This window comes from Tilletiopsis washingtonensis (assembly GCF_003144115.1).
Source record: "Tilletiopsis washingtonensis strain MCA 4186 unplaced genomic scaffold FA09scaffold_11, whole genome shotgun sequence".
NCBI classification, from domain to species: Eukaryota; Fungi; Basidiomycota; class Exobasidiomycetes; order Entylomatales; genus Tilletiopsis; species Tilletiopsis washingtonensis.
The window spans coordinates 443018-461710 of NW_020312008.1; the positions used below are offsets into that span (position 1 = coordinate 443018).

The 18693-nt window shown below is 67.8% G+C and overlaps 8 protein-coding genes across 8 annotated transcripts; 6 read left to right on the plus strand and 2 right to left on the minus strand.

Moving 5' to 3' along the window:
* Positions 1-16: 16 nt before the first annotated feature.
* FA09DRAFT_360751 (hypothetical protein) lies at positions 17-5351 on the plus strand. The gene is made up of 2 exons (XM_025745269.1): positions 17-829; positions 995-5351. Exons 1-2 carry the CDS (start codon positions 239-241, stop codon positions 5327-5329), a joined length of 4926 nt encoding a protein of 1641 aa, XP_025598229.1. The 5' UTR covers positions 17-238; the 3' UTR covers positions 5330-5351.
* FA09DRAFT_343375 (cysteine proteinase) lies at positions 4922-6230 on the minus strand. Its single transcript, XM_025744595.1, has 3 exons — positions 6136-6230; positions 5492-6085; positions 4922-5436 (listed from the first exon to the last, which is right to left on the minus strand). The coding sequence occupies exons 1-3, from the start codon at positions 6184-6186 to the stop codon at positions 5368-5370; spliced, it is 714 nt and encodes a 237-aa protein (XP_025598230.1). The 5' UTR covers positions 6187-6230; the 3' UTR covers positions 4922-5367.
* Positions 6170-7605, plus strand: FA09DRAFT_330111 (hypothetical protein). The gene is made up of 5 exons (XM_025742471.1): positions 6170-6967; positions 7045-7181; positions 7237-7340; positions 7398-7439; positions 7495-7605. The coding sequence occupies exons 1-5, from the start codon at positions 6426-6428 to the stop codon at positions 7582-7584; spliced, it is 915 nt and encodes a 304-aa protein (XP_025598231.1). The 5' UTR covers positions 6170-6425; the 3' UTR covers positions 7585-7605.
* Positions 7606-8732: 1127 nt separating this feature from the next.
* FA09DRAFT_330113 (hypothetical protein) lies at positions 8733-12592 on the plus strand. The gene is made up of 6 exons (XM_025742472.1): positions 8733-9095; positions 9151-9273; positions 9329-9415; positions 9472-11887; positions 12010-12251; positions 12317-12592. Exons 1-6 carry the CDS (start codon positions 9054-9056, stop codon positions 12371-12373), a joined length of 2967 nt encoding a protein of 988 aa, XP_025598232.1. The 5' UTR covers positions 8733-9053; the 3' UTR covers positions 12374-12592.
* Positions 12593-12853: 261 nt separating this feature from the next.
* Positions 12854-13873, plus strand: FA09DRAFT_360755 (hypothetical protein; the record flags this gene model as incomplete). Its single annotated transcript, XM_025745270.1, has 3 exons — positions 12854-13124; positions 13179-13411; positions 13597-13873. 3 exons carry the CDS (start codon positions 12854-12856, stop codon positions 13855-13857), a joined length of 765 nt encoding a protein of 254 aa, XP_025598233.1. The 3' UTR covers positions 13858-13873.
* Positions 13874-14150: 277 nt separating this feature from the next.
* On the minus strand, positions 14151-15976 carry FA09DRAFT_297792 (hypothetical protein; the record flags this gene model as incomplete). Its single annotated transcript, XM_025740218.1, has 5 exons — positions 14151-14550; positions 14602-14761; positions 14814-14928; positions 14987-15400; positions 15743-15976. 5 exons carry the CDS (start codon positions 15974-15976, stop codon positions 14151-14153), a joined length of 1323 nt encoding a protein of 440 aa, XP_025598234.1.
* A 64-nt stretch (positions 15977-16040) lies between these two features.
* FA09DRAFT_34003 (hypothetical protein) lies at positions 16041-17225 on the plus strand. Its single transcript, XM_025744279.1, has one exon. It carries the CDS (start codon positions 16353-16355, stop codon positions 17151-17153), a length of 801 nt encoding a protein of 266 aa, XP_025598235.1. The 5' UTR covers positions 16041-16352; the 3' UTR covers positions 17154-17225.
* On the plus strand, positions 17178-18118 carry FA09DRAFT_33938 (hypothetical protein). The gene has a single exon (XM_025744204.1). The coding sequence runs from the start codon at positions 17452-17454 to the stop codon at positions 17938-17940; it is 489 nt and encodes a 162-aa protein (XP_025598236.1). The 5' UTR covers positions 17178-17451; the 3' UTR covers positions 17941-18118.
* The last annotated feature ends 575 nt before the right edge of the window (positions 18119-18693 follow it).

Sequence of the window (18693 nt, forward strand, 5' to 3'; positions counted from 1 at the left end):
TTCCCACGCACCGCGTCGCGCAACCACTCCGCCCTCGCACGCGCCGCACAGCAGCGCACGTCCACCTCATTCCTTCTCGCCGGCCTCACTCCTTCGCTCGTGCCCGACGCATACCCTCACACACACCTTTCGCCGCGCTTCGGTCGCAGCCGTCTGCGCCTCCGCCGACGTCCATCGCCGCGTGCATCGCGCCCACCGTGCCGCCGCTGGAGCGAGCCATCCAGCGCGCCGTCGCGCCATGAACGGGCCCGGCGCGCCCACCGGCGCCGGCTCGCCTGGCGCCGGCTTCAACATGGGCGCTCTCGATCCTGCGCTGCTCATGGCCGGCACCGGCGGCGGTGCTGGAGGCCAGCAGCAGCAGGGCGGCGCCGGCCAGATGGCCAACCTCGGCGGCGGCGCGATGCAGGGCATGCCCGCCAACTTCGGCGCCGGCGGCATGCCGCAAGGCATGTCTGGCATGAACCTGCAGATGCAGATGCAGATGCAGGCCATGCAGGCCATGCAGAACGCCGGCTTCGCCCAGCAGTCGCAGCAAGGCGGCATGGGCATGCCGCCGCAGCAGCAGAACATGCAGCAGAACCTCGCTGCCTTTCAGCAGCAGCTGTTGCAGCAACAGCAGCAGCAACGGCAGCAGCAGCAGCAGCAACAACAGCAGAGCATGCAACAACAGCAGCAGCAGTCGCAGCAGCAGGGCCAGTCGCAGCCTCAACAGCAGCAGCAGGGCGGCCAGCAGTCGCAGCAGCAGCAGCCGAATGCCGGCGCCGCGGGCGGCGGTGGGCCGGGCTTCGGGCCAGGCGGACAGATCCACAACCCGATGCAGATGCTTCAGGTGAGTGTTCTTGAGCGTGTGGACGCTACTCGAGAACGAGAGCGGTGCGGGTGCTAGTCAATGGCCTCTCACGGAGGCTCAGCCGGGAAGAGAGCATCTGGACTTAGCGCAGAGCTGGCAGACGTGCCACGGCCGAGAGCGCGAGACTCACACGTCTGCCAACAGGCCATCGCCGGCAACATGTCAGCTCTACAGCGCCAGTGGGCCGCCGTTGCGACACAGCCCGACTCGCAGCAAAAGACACAGGCGCAAACGCATCTCGGCATGCAGATGAAGCGGCTGCAGGCCATGCGCACGCAGGCGATGACCGCTCTGCAGGCCTCGGGCGGTGCCGCTGCTCTCGGCGTCCAGCCCGGCCAGCAGTCGCAAGGCCAGCAGCCGGGCCAGCAGCAGCAGCAGGCACAGGGCACGCCGCAGCAGCAGATGGCCTCCGGCATGGGACAGCAGCCCGGCGGGCAGCCGCAGCAGCCGCAACAGCCGCAGTCTAGCGGCATGGGCGCCGCTGCCGAGGCGGGCGCGCACCAGGCCCAGCTTGCGGCGCTGCAGGCCTTCGCTCAGCAGCAGCGAGCCTCGCAGCAGCAGGTCGGCCGCGGCAGCCAGGGCAGCGTGCCCGATCTCTCCCAGCTGCAGGCGCAGATGCAGCAGCAGCAGCAACAGCAGCAGCAGGCGCAGCCGCAGCAGCAGCAGGGCCAGCAGCAAGGGCAGCAACAAGGTCAGCAGCACATGCAGCAGCCATCCTCGTCCGGCGATGCGCAGCAGTCTGGCGGCCAACCGCCCTCGCGCGACTTTCTGCAGACTGTGCGCGCCTTCATGGCCCAGCGCGGCACGCCGCTGCAGCCAAACATGCCTCTCACGTTCTACGGCCCGTCTCTTACGCCGACGCCCGCCGAGCCGACGCGCGCCGTCGAGCTGCAGCCGCTCTTCGCCATGGTGATCAACGTCGGCGGCTCGGGGCGCCTCAACTCGACGCCCGGCGGCTGGGCGCAGATCGCGCAGCGCCTCGGCCTCGCCGCGTCTACGTCGCCGGCGCCCGTGCAGGACTCGGGCGAGGGCTTTCCGACGCCCGACCAGGTACCTGGACGCCTCGCCGTCTGGTTCCGCGACCGCCTCGGCCAGTTCGAGCAGTTCTGGCTGCAGCGCATGCGCACCAACTCGGCCGGCTCGTCGGCGCCGCAGCTCGCCGGCTCGCCGGTGCAGAGCGCCCCGCAGCCGCCCGCACAGCAGGCTCAGAGTCAGCCGCAGCAGCTCGGCCAGCCGCAACAGCAACAGCAGCAGGGCCAGATGCAGCAGCAGCAGGGTCAGATGCAGATGCCGCAGCAGCAGCAGATGCAAATGCCGCAGCAACAAGGGCAGATGCCGCAGCAGCAGGGCCAAGCGCAGCAACAGCAGCAGCGTCCGCAGCAGCAGGCGGGTGCGGCCGCTGGCGCCATGGGCGCGCCGCAAATGCCCAACGTCACCATCGCCCAGGCGCAGCAGCTGCAGAACGCCTTGCCGCAGCAGATGCAGCAGCTCCAGACGCTCGTCAACGCGGGCCGCATCACGATGGACCAGGCCAAGCTGCGCTTCACGCAGATGCAGCAGAACGCCGCGCGCGCCATGCTCCTCGCCCAACAGCAGCAACAACAGCAGCAGTCGCAAGCCGGTCCCTCGTCGCAGCCCCAAGGGCAGACGCAGCAGCAATTCCAGAACGGACAGCAGCCGGACGGCCAGCAACGACCCGGCACGGGCCACAGCGCGTCCGGAGGACAGCAGTGGAACGCCGGCCAGCAGCAACAGCTGCAGCAGATGCAACAGCTTCAGCAGATGCAGCAGCAGCAACAGGCGCAGCAGCCGGGCCAGCAGCAGGCGCAGCAGCAGCTCCAGCAGTTCCAGCAACTCCAGCAGCTCCAGCAGATGCAGGCGATGCAGCAGGGCAACCCGATGCAGCAGCACGCCGGCATGCAGCAGATGGGCGGACAAGGCCACCCGATGCCGATGCAGGCGCAGCAGCAGCAGCTCCAGCAGCAAATGCAGCCGCCGCACCAGCAGCAACAGCTTCCACAGCAGCAGCAGAACATGCAACAGCAGATGCAGCAGCAGCAGAGCGGCCTGCCGCCTCATCTCCAGCAGCAGTCCGCCCCGCAGCAGTCGATGCAGCAGAGTGGCGCGCCCAACACCCAGCAGCACGTGCAAGGTATCTCCGGCCCGCCGGTGCCCTTGATGCAGGCTCCGCCGACGCCAAAGGAGGCGAAGAAGAGCAAGCCGCGCGCTCGCAAGCCGACGATGACCTCCGAGGCCGGCGGCGTGCCACCGCCAGATGCACCGCTGCCGACGTCGCAGGCGCCTGGCGCCGCTCTGAACCCGCAAGCGCCCGATGCCGCATCGCAGCAGCAGGGCCAGCCCGGCTCGCAGGGTACCGCTCAGTTCCAGGCCGCGCAAGCTGCCATGCGCGCGCTGCAGAGCGGCACGCTCAACCGGCAACAGCAGGAAGCTGCGTACGCAGCTGTGCGGGCCGGTACTGCTGGTCTGCAGCCTGGCGCACGGGCACCGCAACCAGCGCAAGGCGCACCGCAGAGTGTGCCACCGTCGGGCACCAGCGCGCCTGTCCCGCCGCCCACGATGGCTGTCGCCATGCAGCAACAGCAACAGCAGCAGCAGGCCGCCGCCGCAGCGGGCGCACCCTTAGCGCCAGGTCTTGGCGCTGCTGCCGCGCAGGCACTCGCCGGCCTGCCGGGCCAGGGCCAGGCGAGCGTGGCGCCTCCGCCGCCGAGCAAGTTCAAGATCGAGTACATGCCAATCCGCCGGGATCTGAAGAGCCACGGCGGCTGGGACCTGGAGCAGGTCGACGAGGTGCTCGGTCCGACGCTGGAGGGCCGCGGGCGCCTGCCGCGCACGGTTCGAGAGCTCGGTCTCATCGACGTGCTCGGCCTCACGATGTCGCTGCGGAGCCGGCTAGAGACGGAGGTTGCATACGCGCTCAACGCTCTCTGCATCATCTCGGCCGGCAGCGGCGCGCCGCCCAACATCGAGTACACCTTCCCGCTCGCCCCTTGCGAAGATCTGCTCGACGAGCTGCTCGAGCTGCTCGAGGAGTCGGCATTCGGCCGCGACGAGGATGCGCTAGATGCCACTCTCACCTCCGAGCGCGTGCCCGCCGACGGGGAAGCGGACGTCACCGCACCAGAGAACCTCACGCATCGCGACTGGGTGCTCGCAGCCCTCGAGGACGAGGAGAACCCGCAGCCTCTGCGCCGGCGCAGACGGCGGGCGCTGTCCATGCCCGAGACGGACGAGAATGGCGCCGGGCCATCGCGCAAGCGGCGAGCGGTCTCTCGGCTGCGCGCCACAGCCGACTCTGATCCCGGCGCGAGCGCGTCTACGCCGCCAGCCAGTCCGCCAGCACGCGCCGCAAAAGCTGACGACGACGAGGTCGAGGAGCTGTCAGGCCCAAAGCACTGGGCGTCGCTCCGGCAGGAGCGCTTCGCCGAGCGCTCAGCAGCGCTCGCGCTGACAGTGCTCGACATCGTGCGCAACTTCTCGGTCATGCCGGACAACGTCGAGCTGCTGGCGCAACATCCGCGCGCGCTGCGTCTGCTTGCGCGCCTGTGCGTGGCCACAGAGCGGGAGACACGCGAGATGCTGCATCTGCGTGGCGCGCTCAAGGAGCCAGAGGCAGAGCTGGACGACGCCTCGCGCAGCAGTGCCGCCGACGAGGACGAGCGGACGGTCTTCACGCCGGCAGAGGCGCTGCGCGTGCGCAAGGATGTGCTCGCCATGCTGTCGCACATCGCCGGCCCTCACCTGCGGCTGTCCAAGCTTGGACGATCGGCGACGATGGCGCTCTTCGACCTGCTCACCGCCTTCATCATCGACGCCGGCGACATGGAGCACACGTCTGGCCGCGTCTGGAGCACCGACATTGGTGGCCCACCGCCGCAGCCCGGCCAGCGGCCGCAGCTGCTGAACCGCAAGGTGCCGCAGCACGCCGACTCTGCGCTCGATGCCTTCTCTCGCTTCGCGCAGCCGGACGAGAACCGCGAGGTGCTCAGCGCGATTGTGCCGGCCGCGAAGCTGCTGCGCCTGGGCACGTGCCTCACGCGCCTGCTGCCGGTCAGCGAGCTTGACTTCTACATCATCAAGACGGAGGGCCGGCTAGCGTACCACGAGCGCGCGGCGATGTCGCTGTACAACATTGCCTTCCTCGCGCCGCCGCGCATCAAGGCGGCACTGCGCGATGCGCCGGGCGTGCCGGGCGTGCTGTACCGCTGTGTGCGCAAGCTGCTCAAGGTGCACGCCAACTTCGAGGCGAACCCGTTCAGCTGCCTCGTGACGCGCCTGGCCGAGACGCTGCGCCTGCTCTCCGACGGCAACGACACGTTTGCCACGCTCAACGGCCGCCACACCGCCACGGCGCCCGGCATTCTCGTCGACGAGCTCATGGGCGTGCTCGACATCTTTGCCACGGACAACATCGACCCGGGCCTGGTTGCTGAGCTGGAGGTCACTGTATCGACGACGTAATGGGACTGCTGCTACTGTTGCGCGCGTCTGAAGCTGTCTCATTCACTGCCGTCTGCCTTGGCCAGCGCGATGATGCTGAAGTTCAGCGAGTCCTTGTCCTGGTCGATCTGAGGGAGCACCGCTGGTCAGCAGAGCTGCGCAATGGTCCTGCGCTCCACTCACGAAGTGCTCCTGGATCCACTGGCCCACGACGCTCAGCAGGTCCTCCTGGCGCTCGACGCGCTTGCCGCGGTACATGGGCCCGCGTCTCCGGCCGTCGAGCTCGACGAGCTCGCCATTAGGGGCGCGCACAAAGGCGACAAAGTGCGTGTCGACGTCGTCGGTCGCCTGCGGCGCCGCCGTCTGGCCCTGCACGGCGACGTCTGCGTGCGCCGAGGCCAGTGCGCCGGAGCTCTGCAGCAGCGCCGCGCGCTCCGCCGGGTCGGAGAGCGCTGAGGCTGAGGCGAAGAGCTGTGCAAGCGGCGAGTTGGCGGCAATGGCGCTGCGAGCCGGACTGTTGGCCAGCGCGTGGAGCAGCGCAATGGTGCCGCAGGCGTTGCCGATGTTCTGCTTGAACCAGAGCAGGCCTTCGTCGTCGCCACGCGCGGCCCACTCCTCGTCGGCGGCACGGCGCCGCTGCTCGTAGCCGGCCGAGATGGGAAAGAGGAGCAGCACGGCGCTGCACGGCTGCGGCACCATGGCCAGCAGCTCGGCGTCGAGGCCGTACACGTCGTGGAAGGCGAAGCGCTCGGCGTCAAGGCCGAGCTTGGAGCTCCACTGCGAGGGTGTCAGCGAGCGCGCGCCACTGGCTGCGCACGCTTACGCACCGAGGTGAAGAGCTCCGGGTTGGACTCGAGCGGGATCCAAGGCACGGCCATGACTGTGGCTGCTGTAAGGTGCGAGGAGATGAGGTGCTGGTGGTCGGGAGTGGAGAGTGTGCGCGCGGGCCACCCTCCACGTTGGGCCGCGCGCCGCGCGCGGCTCCGCCCGAAGATCACACGAGCCGCAACCGCCACCGCTCCTTCCTGTGCCTCTCCAACCACGCGCTCCGCCTCGCCTCCTTTGCCTTCTCCAGCTCCCTTCTTTCTCACTTCTCTCGGCCTCTGCCGCCTCTCGCATGTCGCTCACGTCACTCTTCCCGCGCGGATCGCGCTCGCCGTCACCCACGCCCTCGCCGCCCGCCTCGCCCTCAGCCGAGGCCGCTCCCGTCGTGCCGCCACCACGCGACGGCGGCGACGATCCGAACGACCTAGGCGGCTGCGCTGCGCGTGTCCGCTACTTCGCTTCAGGCGCAGCGCCGCACGTCGAGTACGCAGCTGAGGCTGAGGCGTTCGCTGGGCCGAGCCGGCGCGGGGCCCCGCAGTCGGGCGACGAGGCCCGGATAGCGACAGATGCCGGGGCAGCAGGCGGCGCACACGGCGCACACTACGACGTCGTGCTGGATCTCGACGTTCGGAATGGCTGTGGTGGGCGGATCTGGCCCTCAGCCCGCGTGCTAGGCCAGTTTCTTGCTGGCCCGGCGTCGCCCATCCGCGCCGGCGAGGGCAGCGCGTGGGGCCGCGGCAAGCATGTCATTGAGCTGGGCTCGGGCACGGGACTGCTGGGCTTCCTCGCGGCCAAGCTGGCACCGGAGGCGACGGTGTATGTTACGGATCAAGAGTGAGTGCCGGCGAGAGAGCAGCTCGGCATGGGCCAAGACCGACCTAAGGGGCGGAGAGCTGACGAGTACGGCGCAGCGTGATGCTCTCGCTGCTCCATCAAAATCACAAGCTCGACGCTGCAGCATTGCCAAACGTCGTGGTGGCCGAGTGCGACTGGGGCGTGCCAATAGCCGCGCCGCTACCGCAGAAGGCCGACGTGCTCTTGCTTGCCGGTGAGGAGCCTCGCTCGCTCTCGCAACGCAGCGCCCGGCTGACGCTTGCCGCCAGACTGCGTCTATCTCGAGACTGCCTTTGCGCCGCTCATCGAGACGATGCGCGGGCTTAGCCGGCCCGACACCGAGATCTGGTTCAGCTACCAGCAAAGGCGGAAGGTGAGGTGGCCGCGTTCTCACACGAAGGACCTTCGCTCACGACGGCTCGTCCCTCAGGCAGACAAACGCTTCTTCCTGCAGCTCAAGAAGCACTTCACGGTGGGTGTCGCCATGCTGTGTCACCGCTACTTCTGGCTGACGGACGCGTCTGCAGTGGGAGGAAGCGCTCGAGCCGGCACAGGCGCGAGAGGTGTCGCCCGCACGCCTGTTCAAGATGCGTCTACGCGATGCGGGCAAGCAATAGCACATCTTGCTTTGTCGTCCTCTGGCTTCTGGCGAGCGCGGGCGGAGCGCTCCATCGCAGCAGATCCCACTCGCTCCCGCAAAGAAGAGGAGCGAAGCTCTCCGCCTCTAGACGCCGAGGGCCGTCGCACGCGGCTTGGGTCTTGCGCAGTCATCACCATGCACCATCTCATTTGCGCGATGGGTCTTGGCTGCGGTCCGCTCATGCATTCGGGATTGCACTTCTCGCCTCCTCGTTCCTAACCCGCAGCTATGGGAGCGGCTTCGAGATCCCGAAGCCTGTCAGAGGGCGCTTCCACGCGCGCTGTTTCCGGTCATCCGCACCTGCGTTGGCCGAGGCCAGGCCGGGGAAGGTCGTCGTATAGCCCCGCCTTCGGGTCAGGCACAGAAAGGGGATGATCGGCTGCCTCCTGCCGCACTTCCGCCTCTGCCGATGCTGGACGACGAGCGATAGCCGAGCTGAAGAGGGGCGCGATCGCCCTCGAGAGTAGACGTCACGACTCGCGAAGGCAATACGGCGGATGCCAGATCACGCGCGATGAAGACTTGCTGTGTGTGCGCTGCCGGCGGCTAGGCGGCATCGGAGCGCGCCATCGGGCCGGGCATCATCTCTCTGCGCCCCGCGACGGAGCAAGCTCACGCCTATCAGCTGCCGGGCTCCGAGCGGCGGTGCTGACTTGAGCTTGCGAGGGGTTGCGCCGCCGCGGGACGAGCGAGGTGAGATGCGCAGCAGCTCTGTACCTGACGGCGGGAACCGCCCGCAGCAGCCCTCAGGCCGCCGCCAACGCTCCTCTCGTTGTCGCGTCTCGCATGCGCTGACGCCGCTCGTGCGCCCTCTTGAAAGCGGCAGGCCGCATCGCCGCTTCCTGCGCTGCGGCCGCGTGTGGCGTGAGGGCCCTGCATGCTGCATGCGTGAGGCGCAGAGCCGCCAACGCGCACGGGGAGCACGGCATGACACCTCGCCGAGCTCGCCGAGGTGGCCGAGCAGCGTCACCTGACGGCTGCAAGGCTCGTGCCGTGCCCGGCGCGTACGTGGGAGCTCCCCGCGCGCGTGGCACGCGCCTTGGACCGCGGGGCGGGGCCAGCTGTCGAGCTCGCCGCCTCCTTCCTTCCCGGCAGCCACCTCTCAAGACAGCGGCCAACGCCCAAAGAAGAGCTGAAAGGGGAAGAGGCGATCACGACTCTCACGACCACGACGACGCGGCACACTCCTCGCTGCACACTCAGGGCAGGAACATTGGCTTGCGGCTCCACTCCTCAACCCAACGCGGCAGCAGGCCCCCTCATCAGCCCCGCCCGCCGGCGAGCCTCTCCCGTCGCCTCGAGACGCCGGCCCCTGAACGCCCAAGTGCGTCGCCGATCTCGCGCAGAGGGGCACGTCGTGCTCGCCGACCATCGAACTCGCCGAGGTCATCTCTCGCCGCTTCTCTACGCACCACCGTGACCTCGGCCCCTCGTGACGCCGCCACGATGAGCAACGCGACGAGCATGACGCTCTACGAGCCGTGTCCGGTGCGTCGGCCCCGCTGCACACGCCTCGGCTCAAGACTGACCATCCCGAGCGCAGCCCGGACTCGGCGGCAGTGACTGCGCGCAGGCGACGTGCGCCTCGCCGTTCACCGCGCCCGCCTCGCGCCCGGCCTCAGCCACCGCCTGCAGCACCTGTGACTCGGGCTTCAGGGGCCTCAACGTGGGTGCTCGCGTATGCTCTTTCTGCGCAAACGTGCTGACTCTTCTCTCATCAGTGCAACGTCTGCAGCGGCAGAGGCTCGTGCGCTGCGATCCAGACTCAAAAGGGCGTTCAAATGGGAACTGGCGCCAGCACGCTCACGGTGAGACCGCTTAGGCCACATCTTTGGCCCAAACAGAGCTGACGGTGGCGGCGCAGTGCGACACGCAGCCCGACTCTGCGGCGGTCGGCGTCAAGTACGGCGAATGCAAGGTGTCGTCGCCGACGTTCTCGGCACTCTTTGCCGGCGACATGCGCCTCACCATGACCAAGGTGGCGCCCAGCGGCGCCGGCGAGATGGGCGCGCTGGGCCTCGGCACCTGGCCTGCGCAGGCCGGCACGACGCTCACGCAGCTGTGGCTCGACGGCATCGAGCAGTTCTACTGCCAGGCCAGCGGCTGCGTCAACTCGAACGTCACCGAGTCGGTCGCCAGCACTGCCAAGTTCGGCACGTCGGACTGGGCGTGCTCGAATCTCCAGTGCCACTGCATCTCCAGCTCCAAGATCTGCAGTCCCGACGCGCCGTTCGGCATCGGCAAGATCATCGCCGGGCAGAACGGCTCGCTCTCGATGCCGTGCGACTACGCGGATCCCAACGACGAGAACGCGACCACGCAGTGTGCCTTCAAGAGCCAGGTCATCACCAGCACGCTGGGCGAGGGCGGCTTGTCCCTCACCGAATGCTCCTTCGGCAGCTGTCTCTCGCAGCAGAGCATTCAGAACGCGTGGTACGACGCCGCTCAGGCCGATCCGGCCAAGAGCGGCGGCGTCAACCTGTCGGGAGGAGTGATCGGAGGTTTGGCGGTGCTTGGCGTGTTCCTGGCGGGCATTGCGGCCTTCGTCGTCTATGGCATCATGGCGCGCCGTCGTGCCGCAGCGCGCCTGCGCAAGCCCCGCCCCGAGGCGTTTGGCCTCCGCTGGGATTCCCTGCACTTCCAGCTGCCCAATGGCAGCGCCCTGCAGCGCTTCACGGGCGTCGGCGCCGCCGTCGTGCGCAAGCGCAAGGCCTACGACGAGGAGCACGAGATGTCGCAGATCGCACGCGACAAGGGCCGCCGCAGCGGCCACATCCTGCGCGGTGTCTCGGGCGAGGCGCCGCCCGGCGGGCTCACGGCCATCATGGGCGCCTCCGGCGCGGGCAAGACCACCCTCGTCGAGATCCTCTCGGGCAAGAACAAGCGCGGCACGGCCACTGGCGGCCTGGCGTATGTCTCCGGCGACGGCACGGTGCTGCCCAGTGCGCCGCCGAGCGACTGCCGCGTGCTGTGCTTTGTCGACCAAGAGGACCACCTGCCGCCGCACTCGACGGTCCGCGAGGCGCTTTCCTTTGCCGCCGAGCTCGCCAACCCGGAGAACGTGACGGCTGCTGAGCGCGCCCAGATCGTCGACGACACGATCGCCACGCTCGGCCTCGGTGCCGTCGCCGGCGCCCTCATCGGCGACCGCAAGCGTCGCGGCCTCAGTGGCGGCGAGAAGCGCCGTGTCAGCATCGGCATCGCTGCTGTGGCACGTCCGTCGATTCTCGTGCTCGACGAGCCGCTCAGCGGCCTCGACTCGCTCGCAGCCATGCAGGTCATGCAGGCGCTGCGTGCCATGGCATCGGGTCCGCGCTCCGGCACGACGGTCATCATGACGCTGCACCAGCCGTCGTTCGAGATCTTCGAGATGCCGAACAAGATCATGGTCATGGCGCACGGCGAGACCGTCTTCGACGCCGCTCCGTTCACCGCGCTCACCTGGTGCCGTCGCCGCAACGCGAACATCTCGATGGGCCAGAATGTCGCCGACGTGCTAATCAAGATCTGCTCGGAGGGTGCTCCTTCCACGGGCTCGGCGTCGAACTCCATCTCCGAGACCCAGCAGGCGACGGGCGTCGCCTCCAGCGTCGAGGGCAGCGAGAAGGACGAGTGGCGCCAGCGCGTCGGCACGGCTCCGGACGTCAAGACACCCGGCAGTCCCGGCGCCTATGCCGTCAACATGCCCATCGTCGGCCCTCGCGGGCCGCTCGTCGCAAGCCACGGCGCCACGCCGACGACACTGGCGACGCAGATGCGCGCCCTCGTCGCCAGACAGGTCAAGACGGCCAAGCGCGACCCTACCGGGCCGCTCGCGCACATCCTCGGCAGTGTTGCCATCGGGCTGTTCGTGGGCGGAGCGTTCTTCCAGATCGACCTCACGATAGCCGGCTTCCAGAACCGCATCGGATCGCTGTTCTTCGTCTACATCCTCATGACCTTTGCCTCGCTCTCTGCGACCGTGGGCATCGACCGAGCACGGCCGCTGATGGAACGCGAGCGCGCCGCGGGTCATTACCACTCCATGGCCTGGCTGGCCACGTATTTGGCCTACGATCTGCTGCTGCTGCGCGCTATCCCGGCGGTTCTGCTCGCGACAATCGTCTACTGGATGGTCGGCCTGCATCCATCAGCGCAGAACTTCTTCCAGTATTTGCTCGTCTCCGTGGTCTACGCCGCCGTCGCGGGCGTGTTCTCGGCGCTGCTCGGCGTGATCGCCGCCGACCTGTCCGTTGCGGTGCTCCTCGCCGGTCTGAACATCTTGTTCAACATCGCATTTGGTGAGTCGTCGCGCATTGGGTGCCTCCTCGACACACGTTGGGTTCCGGCCGTCATGCACACCTGCTCTGCGCTGCGTGGCGCCGTCTCGCGGCTCTGCTGACGGTATGCCACTCCTCTCTAGGCGGCTTCCTGCTCTCGCTCGACCACCTGCCGTCAGTTCTGAGATGGATCCGCTGGTTGTGCCCGCTCAAGTATGCCCTCGAGGCTGTCGGGTCAAACGAGCTCGTGGGCCTGGAGCTCGTCGACAACCTTGCCGGCGTGCCGATCCGCACGCCCGTGTCCCTCTTCGCAGGCGGTCTCTTCGGCTTCCAGGACGGCTCCTACTATCGCGATCTGCTTGTGCTGGCGCTGCCCTTCCTCGTTGTGAGTACGGAAGCAGGCTGGGTGTGTCCCATCGAGCGACAGGCTGACACGCGCTGCTCTCGCAGGGCTTCATTGTGCTCCTTGCTCTTGCCACGCAGACGCTGATGCGCGAGCGCTGCTGAGTTGCACATAGCTACATCTCTCTCTCGCGCTCTCTCTCTGTTCCTGTCGTGTTACCCTTCCCATCGTGTCACCTGCCTTGGCTTTCTTTACCTTATGCCCGCCCTACCAACGCTTTTGGTGTCGGACAGCGCCGCCGCGCGTCTCTTCATCACACCACGCTGCCATTTCAGACTATTTGTTCTTGTAGAAGACCTCGTCACAATCTCTTTATTGCTCCTACTAGAATGTGCGTGCGAGCTGCGACTCGTGAAGCCCAGCGAGTACTGAGGTGGCCGGCTTGTCCTGTCCAGGGGGCGGCGGAGTCAAGTAAGAGTGGAGGCGACGCGCAGCGCCGCTCACGCCCAGCTCGAATTTGCCGCGCGTCAGAGTCTGCGCCCTTGCTTCCCAACCACGACATCAAGCTCAGCCGCCAGACATCAAGCTCTGCCTCAGCCAGCGCCAGTCTTTGTTTGGCGCCCAGGCTCCGCAAACTCGCCGCAATGGAGACGCGGCTGCTGACCGAGAAGCCGCGCAAGGCTGCGCCAAAGGTCGCGCTCAAGCACGCCTACTCGCCGGCGCCGGGCGGCGTCGAGTCCAACCTGCTGGTCCTGCTGCATGGTCTCGGCGACACGCACGTGCCATTCCTGACGCTAGGGCGCACGCTACAGGCTCAGCTGCCGCAGTGCGCTGTGCTGAGTCTCGAGGCGCCGTCGCAGGTGCCTATGCTGGGCGGCGGCATGTGGTGGGAGCACTGGGACGAGCTCGGCGAGGGTGAGCGCAGAGAGTAGCGCGGTGAGTGCGCAAAGGCTGACGCTCTGCGCGTAGTGCTGGTGCCGGACGCCCAGAACCCATCAAAAGCTGTGGCAGCGCTCAGCACGCTACTGTCGTCGCTCGTGGACTCGACTGGCTGGCCGGCAAAGGCGATCCACCTGCTCGGATTCGGACAAGGCGCGAGTGCAGCAGCCGAGGCGGCGCTGGCGTGGACGCGCTCGCGCAAGGGAAAGGACGGCGAGCAAGGCCTCGGCAGCGTCGTGGCCATCTGCGGCGCGCTCGTGTCGGTGAGTGCGATGCCAAAGTGATGGCTCAGGGCCAAGTAGAGCGGAGCATCGAGGCCGCGATGTGACTGTCACAGGCTTGTCATGCGAGCCCATGCGCGAGCTCGGCCACAGCTCGGACGATGCGCGAGCCTGATTCCGCCACTCGCGATCTCTCTACGCTCGACGGCTAACGCTCCTGCCGGCAGTTCCCGACACCGCCAGCGACCTCCACGCCTCTGCTCTACATGCATCGCTCGTCAGCGACGGCCGCCTCAGCGCTCAGCTCGCTGCGCCGCGGCTTCGCGCCCGTCGTGGAGCACAAGCTGGCCGCCGGGCCCGACGCCATGCCGCGCGGCACTGAATGGGGCCCCATGCTCAAGTTCTGGTCCGAGGGCCGCTGGCGCAATCGCGGCAAGTGGGAGCGCGAGGGCGAGGTGTATGCAGTGGAGCCGGGCGCAGCGAAATGAGCACACGTCAAACATCACGTCGGACTGCGAGCGGGGAAGCTGTGAACGAGCGATGTATTGATGGTGACTGCGCCATGAAGAGGTGCTCATGGTCGTGAAGATGGTGATACAGCGAATGTTGTGTGAGGAAGAATGAAAGCGAGAGAACAAGACGTGCGTGCGACAGGCCAGGAGCGGCCGACGAAGCGAGTGCCCGGATGTGCAGGCACATCGCTGTGGTACGGGAGGACGGGTCGTTGCTCAGAAGCGGGCCGTGCAGAGAACGGCCTGGACTAGACGGACCAGCCGACGAGCTACGCCTCAGAGCCGCTGGTGAAGCTGCCGCTGCGGCCGGTGCGTCCGCTGCTGCTCGACGCGCCGCTCGTGCTGCCGCTGCGGCTCGATGGGCCGCTGCTCGGCTCGTAGTCATCCTTCTCATCGACGGGCGAGAGCATCGTGCGCAGTGCCGGACGCTGCTTGACAAGCTCAAGATCCCAGTCCGAGCTCTCCTTGGAGAAGAGCAGGTGCGGCACGCCGACTTCTTCGTCCTCGCCAAGCACATGCGCCGGCAGCTGCGAGTAGGCGGAGGCCCAGGGCGACGGTCGGCAGAAGAGACGGTCGATGCCGCGTGTCGACCGCTCGCGCTCGTGCTTGGCGTCTATCCGGCGCAGCACAAAGTGCGCGATGAGCGCAAAGTACGCGGCCGACAGGGCGCTGCAGGACGCGTCAGCATCGATCGTAGCGCAGAGGTGTAGCGGCACTCACGTTCCGGCGACAAGGTCGATCGCGTAGTGGTGGTGCTCGTACTGCGTCGACCAGAACATGCCGGAGCAGTAGACGAGGGCGAAGACGAGGCCCCAGGTGCCGCCGTAGCGCGCAACGAAGAAGCTGAGGCATGTTGCAGTGGCAGCATGCAGACTCGGCACTGGAGCGAGCGTCAGCTGTGACAGGCAGAACAGCTGCACCGCCTAACTCACGAGCGCCAAAGACGACGGGCGACGCGGCAAAGGCGTGAGTGTAGAGATGGCTGCCGAACACCTTATCGAAGCGCACAAGGCCGGCGGCCGAGCCGGGGAAGGAGTAGTCCGGGATCTGCAGAGTAGTCTGGATCAGCTCTGTGCATCGCTGAAGCTTGTTGCGCGCCACTCACCACGGTCGGCGGGTAGGTGTCTGCGTACCACGGCGCGGCATTCGGGAAGAGGAGGTGGATGCACAGGCCGGTGAAGTTCTGCAGGCCGAGGCACCAGCCAAACGCAATGGCGGCGCCCGGCGGGCACCATGCCCAGGCCCACCAGCCCATGAGGAACGGGCTGGCAAAGTGCAGGCAGCCGTAGAAGATCCAGGCGAGCACGTCCTGGAACGCATCCCACGTCGTGTTGAGCGCGACGTAGTTGAGCACCTTGAGCCACGCGGGAAAGAGCAGCACGAGGTATGCCAACGGTGAGCGCGTGGCGCTGCGGGCTCGCAAGAGAAGCGCGAGAGGCACCAGCGCCACGGTGAAGAGCAGAACGCCCTGGAACGAGAGCAGCGCGGCCTCGAGCTGCGGCAGGAGCTTCGTGTGGATCTGCGTGTGCAGTTGGTGTCAGCCTTGCTGCGTCTCACGCTCGCGTGCCGTCGGAAGACGTCTGCAGTTCTCCTTGCGCAGCGCACTCGGCCTCTCTGCTCGATGGCCGAGCCGGCGATTGCAGCTCAGCACGGTGACGAAGCGGGTGTGCCGTCGAGCGAGCGCGCATCCGCCATGCGGTGCCCCGAGCGCGGCCGTGCCTGCATCGAAGTCCGCCTGGCGTTGGCGCGGCGCGTCTTGATCTGCGAGGCTTGGCAGGCCAGGCGCCTCCACCTTGCAGACCGGCTCGCAGCACCGGCACCGGCACCGGCCGTAGCGCTCAGCCTCGCCAGCTGCACTCACCGTCGGACGCCACTCATCTGGCAGGCGGCGCGCCATCTTGAAGCTCAGTGTCCACACGACGGGCGGCAGGATGCCCGAGAGCAGGCCGGCGAGCCAGCGCGCATGGCTCTTGTCGTTGAGCAGCACGGCGTGGCAGTGCCGCAGCAGGGCGCCGAGGGCCCGCAGGCGACCCGTTGCCGCGGCGAGCACGACGACGAGCACGGGCAGCAGCGGCAGCAGCTTGAGGAGCGACATATCCTTCCGCGAAGGGAGAGAGCGGGGTGCGCCGAGAGGCGGGAGAGTGGGCGGGACGGGCCTGAGGAGCGCGGAACGGAGAGAGATGGGGAGCGAAGGCAGGATGCGTCGGAGGTGTGGACGTCGAGTGAGAGGCGGGCCCGGGGAGACGAGGAGCGCTGCGGTGCGAACTGAGCGAGGAGGAGCCGAGAGAGGCCGTCCGCGGACCGAAGCGGCAGGCACGAACGAGGTCAGGGGCCGTGCAGCGCGAGAGCGTATCTGGCAGGCCTCGCCGCGGCTACTTCCTCTTCGAGGGCCGAGCTCGATCTGTCCAACGCAACGGCTGTGTACCTCGCACCTGCAGCGCTGAGCACAGCCCATCTCATGCGGCCGCTGCATGCCTGCTGTGCTCGAAGGGGCTCGCGATGGGCAAGGTCGCGTGGCCTGTCCGCGGCTTCACGCTTCATCACCACGCTCGCGCTTGCCTTTTGCGCTGCAGCACGCAGCCACTCTTACTGCCCCTGACAGCAGCAGCAAGGCAGGGCCTCGCTCGCACTTCCGCTTCTCTGCGCTCGCGGGCCGCCTCCTCGGGCAGCGAGCAGCGTGCACCTCTCCGGCGTCTCTGCGCGGAACACGCCTGCCGGCCTGCCGGGTGCCGTGTGCGGAGCTCCCTCTCTCGGCGCGCCTGCTGCTCGGTACACGCACTCCGCAGGCGGAGGTGCCTCTCTCGTTGCGAGGCCGGACAGGCACGCAGCAGCGGCATGAGACGTCAGCACGCAGCACCGCCGCACCGCACAGCACCGCATCGACGTGCAGCGGCCGAGGCGGGCGGGCAGCATCCTTCTGCAGCACGCAGCATGCAGCAGCATCCCGGCGGAGCGGCGGGCGGGTCACACGAGCCGTCGCTTCGACGATCGCCCGCTCTGAGCTGCCTGCTGCACGCTTGAGAGGCGCGATGTGGCACCTCGACGCGCAGGCTAATCATCGCCCGGCGCGCGCCAAGCCGCCCGATGGCTGCCGCCCGCGGAGCTTGAAGCGTGGGCCGCAGCCTCAGCCGCCGAGCAGCACGCCGACGGTCAGCGGATCTGCTCCTCGCGAAGGGGCGAGCCGCGGCTTGATGACGCGCGGCGCCGGCTGGGCACCTCCGAGGGCAGCGCCAAGGCGGCACAGCGGCACTGCGGCGGTGTACGCGGCCTAGGGCTGTGCCTGGCCGAGTCCCGCACAGGGGCGCATCGAGAGGCGCTTTCTGCTCGTCGAAGGCGAGGCACGCAGCCTCTTCGCCCCTCCTCCGAGCAGTCCCCTGACAGGGCCGTCTCCCGCTGTCGCCCGCTGCAGGCCGGTCGTCCATACCTTCTGGCGCTTTGGCGGCTGGACCTGTGCGCCGCACACACCTGCGGCGGCCTGGCCGCAGTGCAGGTGCAGCACACAGGGACAGCAGGGTCCTCTGCGCGGCAAGCGTCGCGCTGCGATGCGATGCGCTGCAGCTCGTCGGAAGCATGCATCCGCGGGCCGAGTCTGCCCACTGGTGCATGCTTCACGACCCTGACGCTGCGGTGCTGCTGGGTGCTGCAAGGAGCACGCTGCACACTGCTGCGCTCCTCCTTTCCAGAGCTCACTGCTGCTGCTGCGTGCTACTTCCTGCGCAGGGCACTGCATCTGGCTCTGCATCTGCAGAGCGGCAGCAGGCAGCCATTGGCATGCGAGACGAGGGCGAAACGGCTCGCGTGACCCGCCCTTGTCTTCGGGTCACGGCTTCGAACGCCGCCGGAGGTGAGAGAGAGCAACAGCCTCCGCTCGTCTCGCTGTGGCTTGCGCCATCGCGCCTGGCGTGCCCGGACGTGCCGTGCTTCAGAACGTCCGGCTCGTGCCACCATCAAGGACGCGGAGCCGCAAGCCGCCGGATCTCTTGGAGCCGGCGGGAGACGCTCCGAGCGTCGTGTGGCGGGAGCAATGCCGGCGGCAGCGGCAAGGCGTCGGTCCGGTGAGAGAGTATGTGTGCATCCTTCGTGTTCAGCCATCAAGAGTCCGCCGGACGTCAATTGCCGAGCGGTGGCAGCAACTCTCTTCCTTCCGCACTCCGTGGCGCTTTCATGAACCCCTCTCGCCGCTAGCTCGGCCTTCTGGCCGCGAAGCACTCTCACTTCCGCTTTTAGACCTTTCGCTGACGACGATTCTCGGTCTACCGCCTTCGCCGTCGCCGTGGCATCGCTATCGACCAGGCGCACCTGGCGTCACAGCTGCTGTCGCAGCGTTGCACTGCAAGGGCGTCTCACTGCCTCGACGGGGCTCTGCTCTGCCGCCCATGATGTGCACGCGCTAGGGCAGACGCAGGCGCACACGAATGACCACATCGGAGCTTGAGTCTCTAGAGCCGCGGCAGCCGACGAGGCGCCCTGGAGAAGCGAAGTCCAGCAGCGCCTGGCAGACCTTAATGCCGCTCTACCCTGCCGTCGAAGCGCCGGCTTTGCCCGCTATGTTTCCGCAAGTGGCTGCGCATGCCCTCCGCCAGCCTTTGACCAGAGCCCATTCTCCTCATTGAGCTCTCTTCTGGCAGTCCGCTGCTCGAACCGCCCCTATACGCTCTCCTCCGCCTTCCAACTTTGCACCGCTAGATCGCCAGATGTGAGATGAGGCAGCGTGCGTGTCGCCGCGCGCCGCAATTGCTTCGATATGTTGTCCCCGCCCGTCAACCCTTCCCGCAGCATCCCATCGACACCCGTTCGTTGTCCTGGCCTATG

What these genes read in the sequence shown, in the direction of transcription:
- FA09DRAFT_360751 (XM_025745269.1), top strand. Translation starts at nt 239, where the DNA reads ATGAACGGGCCCGGCGCGCCCACCGGCGCCGGCTCGCCTGGCGCCGGC. An exon ending in ACCCGATGCAGATGCTTCAG is followed by an intron (nt 830 to 994) that starts GTGAGTGTTCTT and finishes GTCTGCCAACAG; the next exon opens with GCCATCGCCGGCAACATGTC.
- FA09DRAFT_343375 (XM_025744595.1), bottom strand. Translation starts at nt 6,186, where the DNA reads ATGGCCGTGCCTTGGATCCCGCTCGAGTCCAACCCGGAGCTCTTCACC. An exon ending in ACCCGGAGCTCTTCACCTCG is followed by an intron (nt 6,086 to 6,135) that starts GTGCGTAAGCGT and finishes ACACCCTCGCAG; the next exon opens with TGGAGCTCCAAGCTCGGCCT. An exon ending in AGTGGATCCAGGAGCACTTC is followed by an intron (nt 5,437 to 5,491) that starts GTGAGTGGAGCG and finishes GTGCTCCCTCAG; the next exon opens with ATCGACCAGGACAAGGACTC.
- FA09DRAFT_330111 (XM_025742471.1), top strand. Translation starts at nt 6,426, where the DNA reads ATGTCGCTCACGTCACTCTTCCCGCGCGGATCGCGCTCGCCGTCACCC. An exon ending in CGACGTGCTCTTGCTTGCCG is followed by an intron (nt 7,182 to 7,236) that starts GTGAGGAGCCTC and finishes GCTTGCCGCCAG; the next exon opens with ACTGCGTCTATCTCGAGACT. An exon ending in GCTACCAGCAAAGGCGGAAG is followed by an intron (nt 7,341 to 7,397) that starts GTGAGGTGGCCG and finishes CTCGTCCCTCAG; the next exon opens with GCAGACAAACGCTTCTTCCT.
- FA09DRAFT_330113 (XM_025742472.1), top strand. Translation starts at nt 9,054, where the DNA reads ATGAGCAACGCGACGAGCATGACGCTCTACGAGCCGTGTCCG. An exon ending in CTGGCGCCAGCACGCTCACG is followed by an intron (nt 9,416 to 9,471) that starts GTGAGACCGCTT and finishes GTGGCGGCGCAG; the next exon opens with TGCGACACGCAGCCCGACTC. An exon ending in TGGCGCTGCCCTTCCTCGTT is followed by an intron (nt 12,252 to 12,316) that starts GTGAGTACGGAA and finishes CTGCTCTCGCAG; the next exon opens with GGCTTCATTGTGCTCCTTGC.
- FA09DRAFT_34003 (XM_025744279.1), top strand. Translation starts at nt 16,353, where the DNA reads ATGCCTGCTGTGCTCGAAGGGGCTCGCGATGGGCAAGGTCGCGTGGCC.
- FA09DRAFT_33938 (XM_025744204.1), top strand. Translation starts at nt 17,452, where the DNA reads ATGCATCCGCGGGCCGAGTCTGCCCACTGGTGCATGCTTCACGACCCT.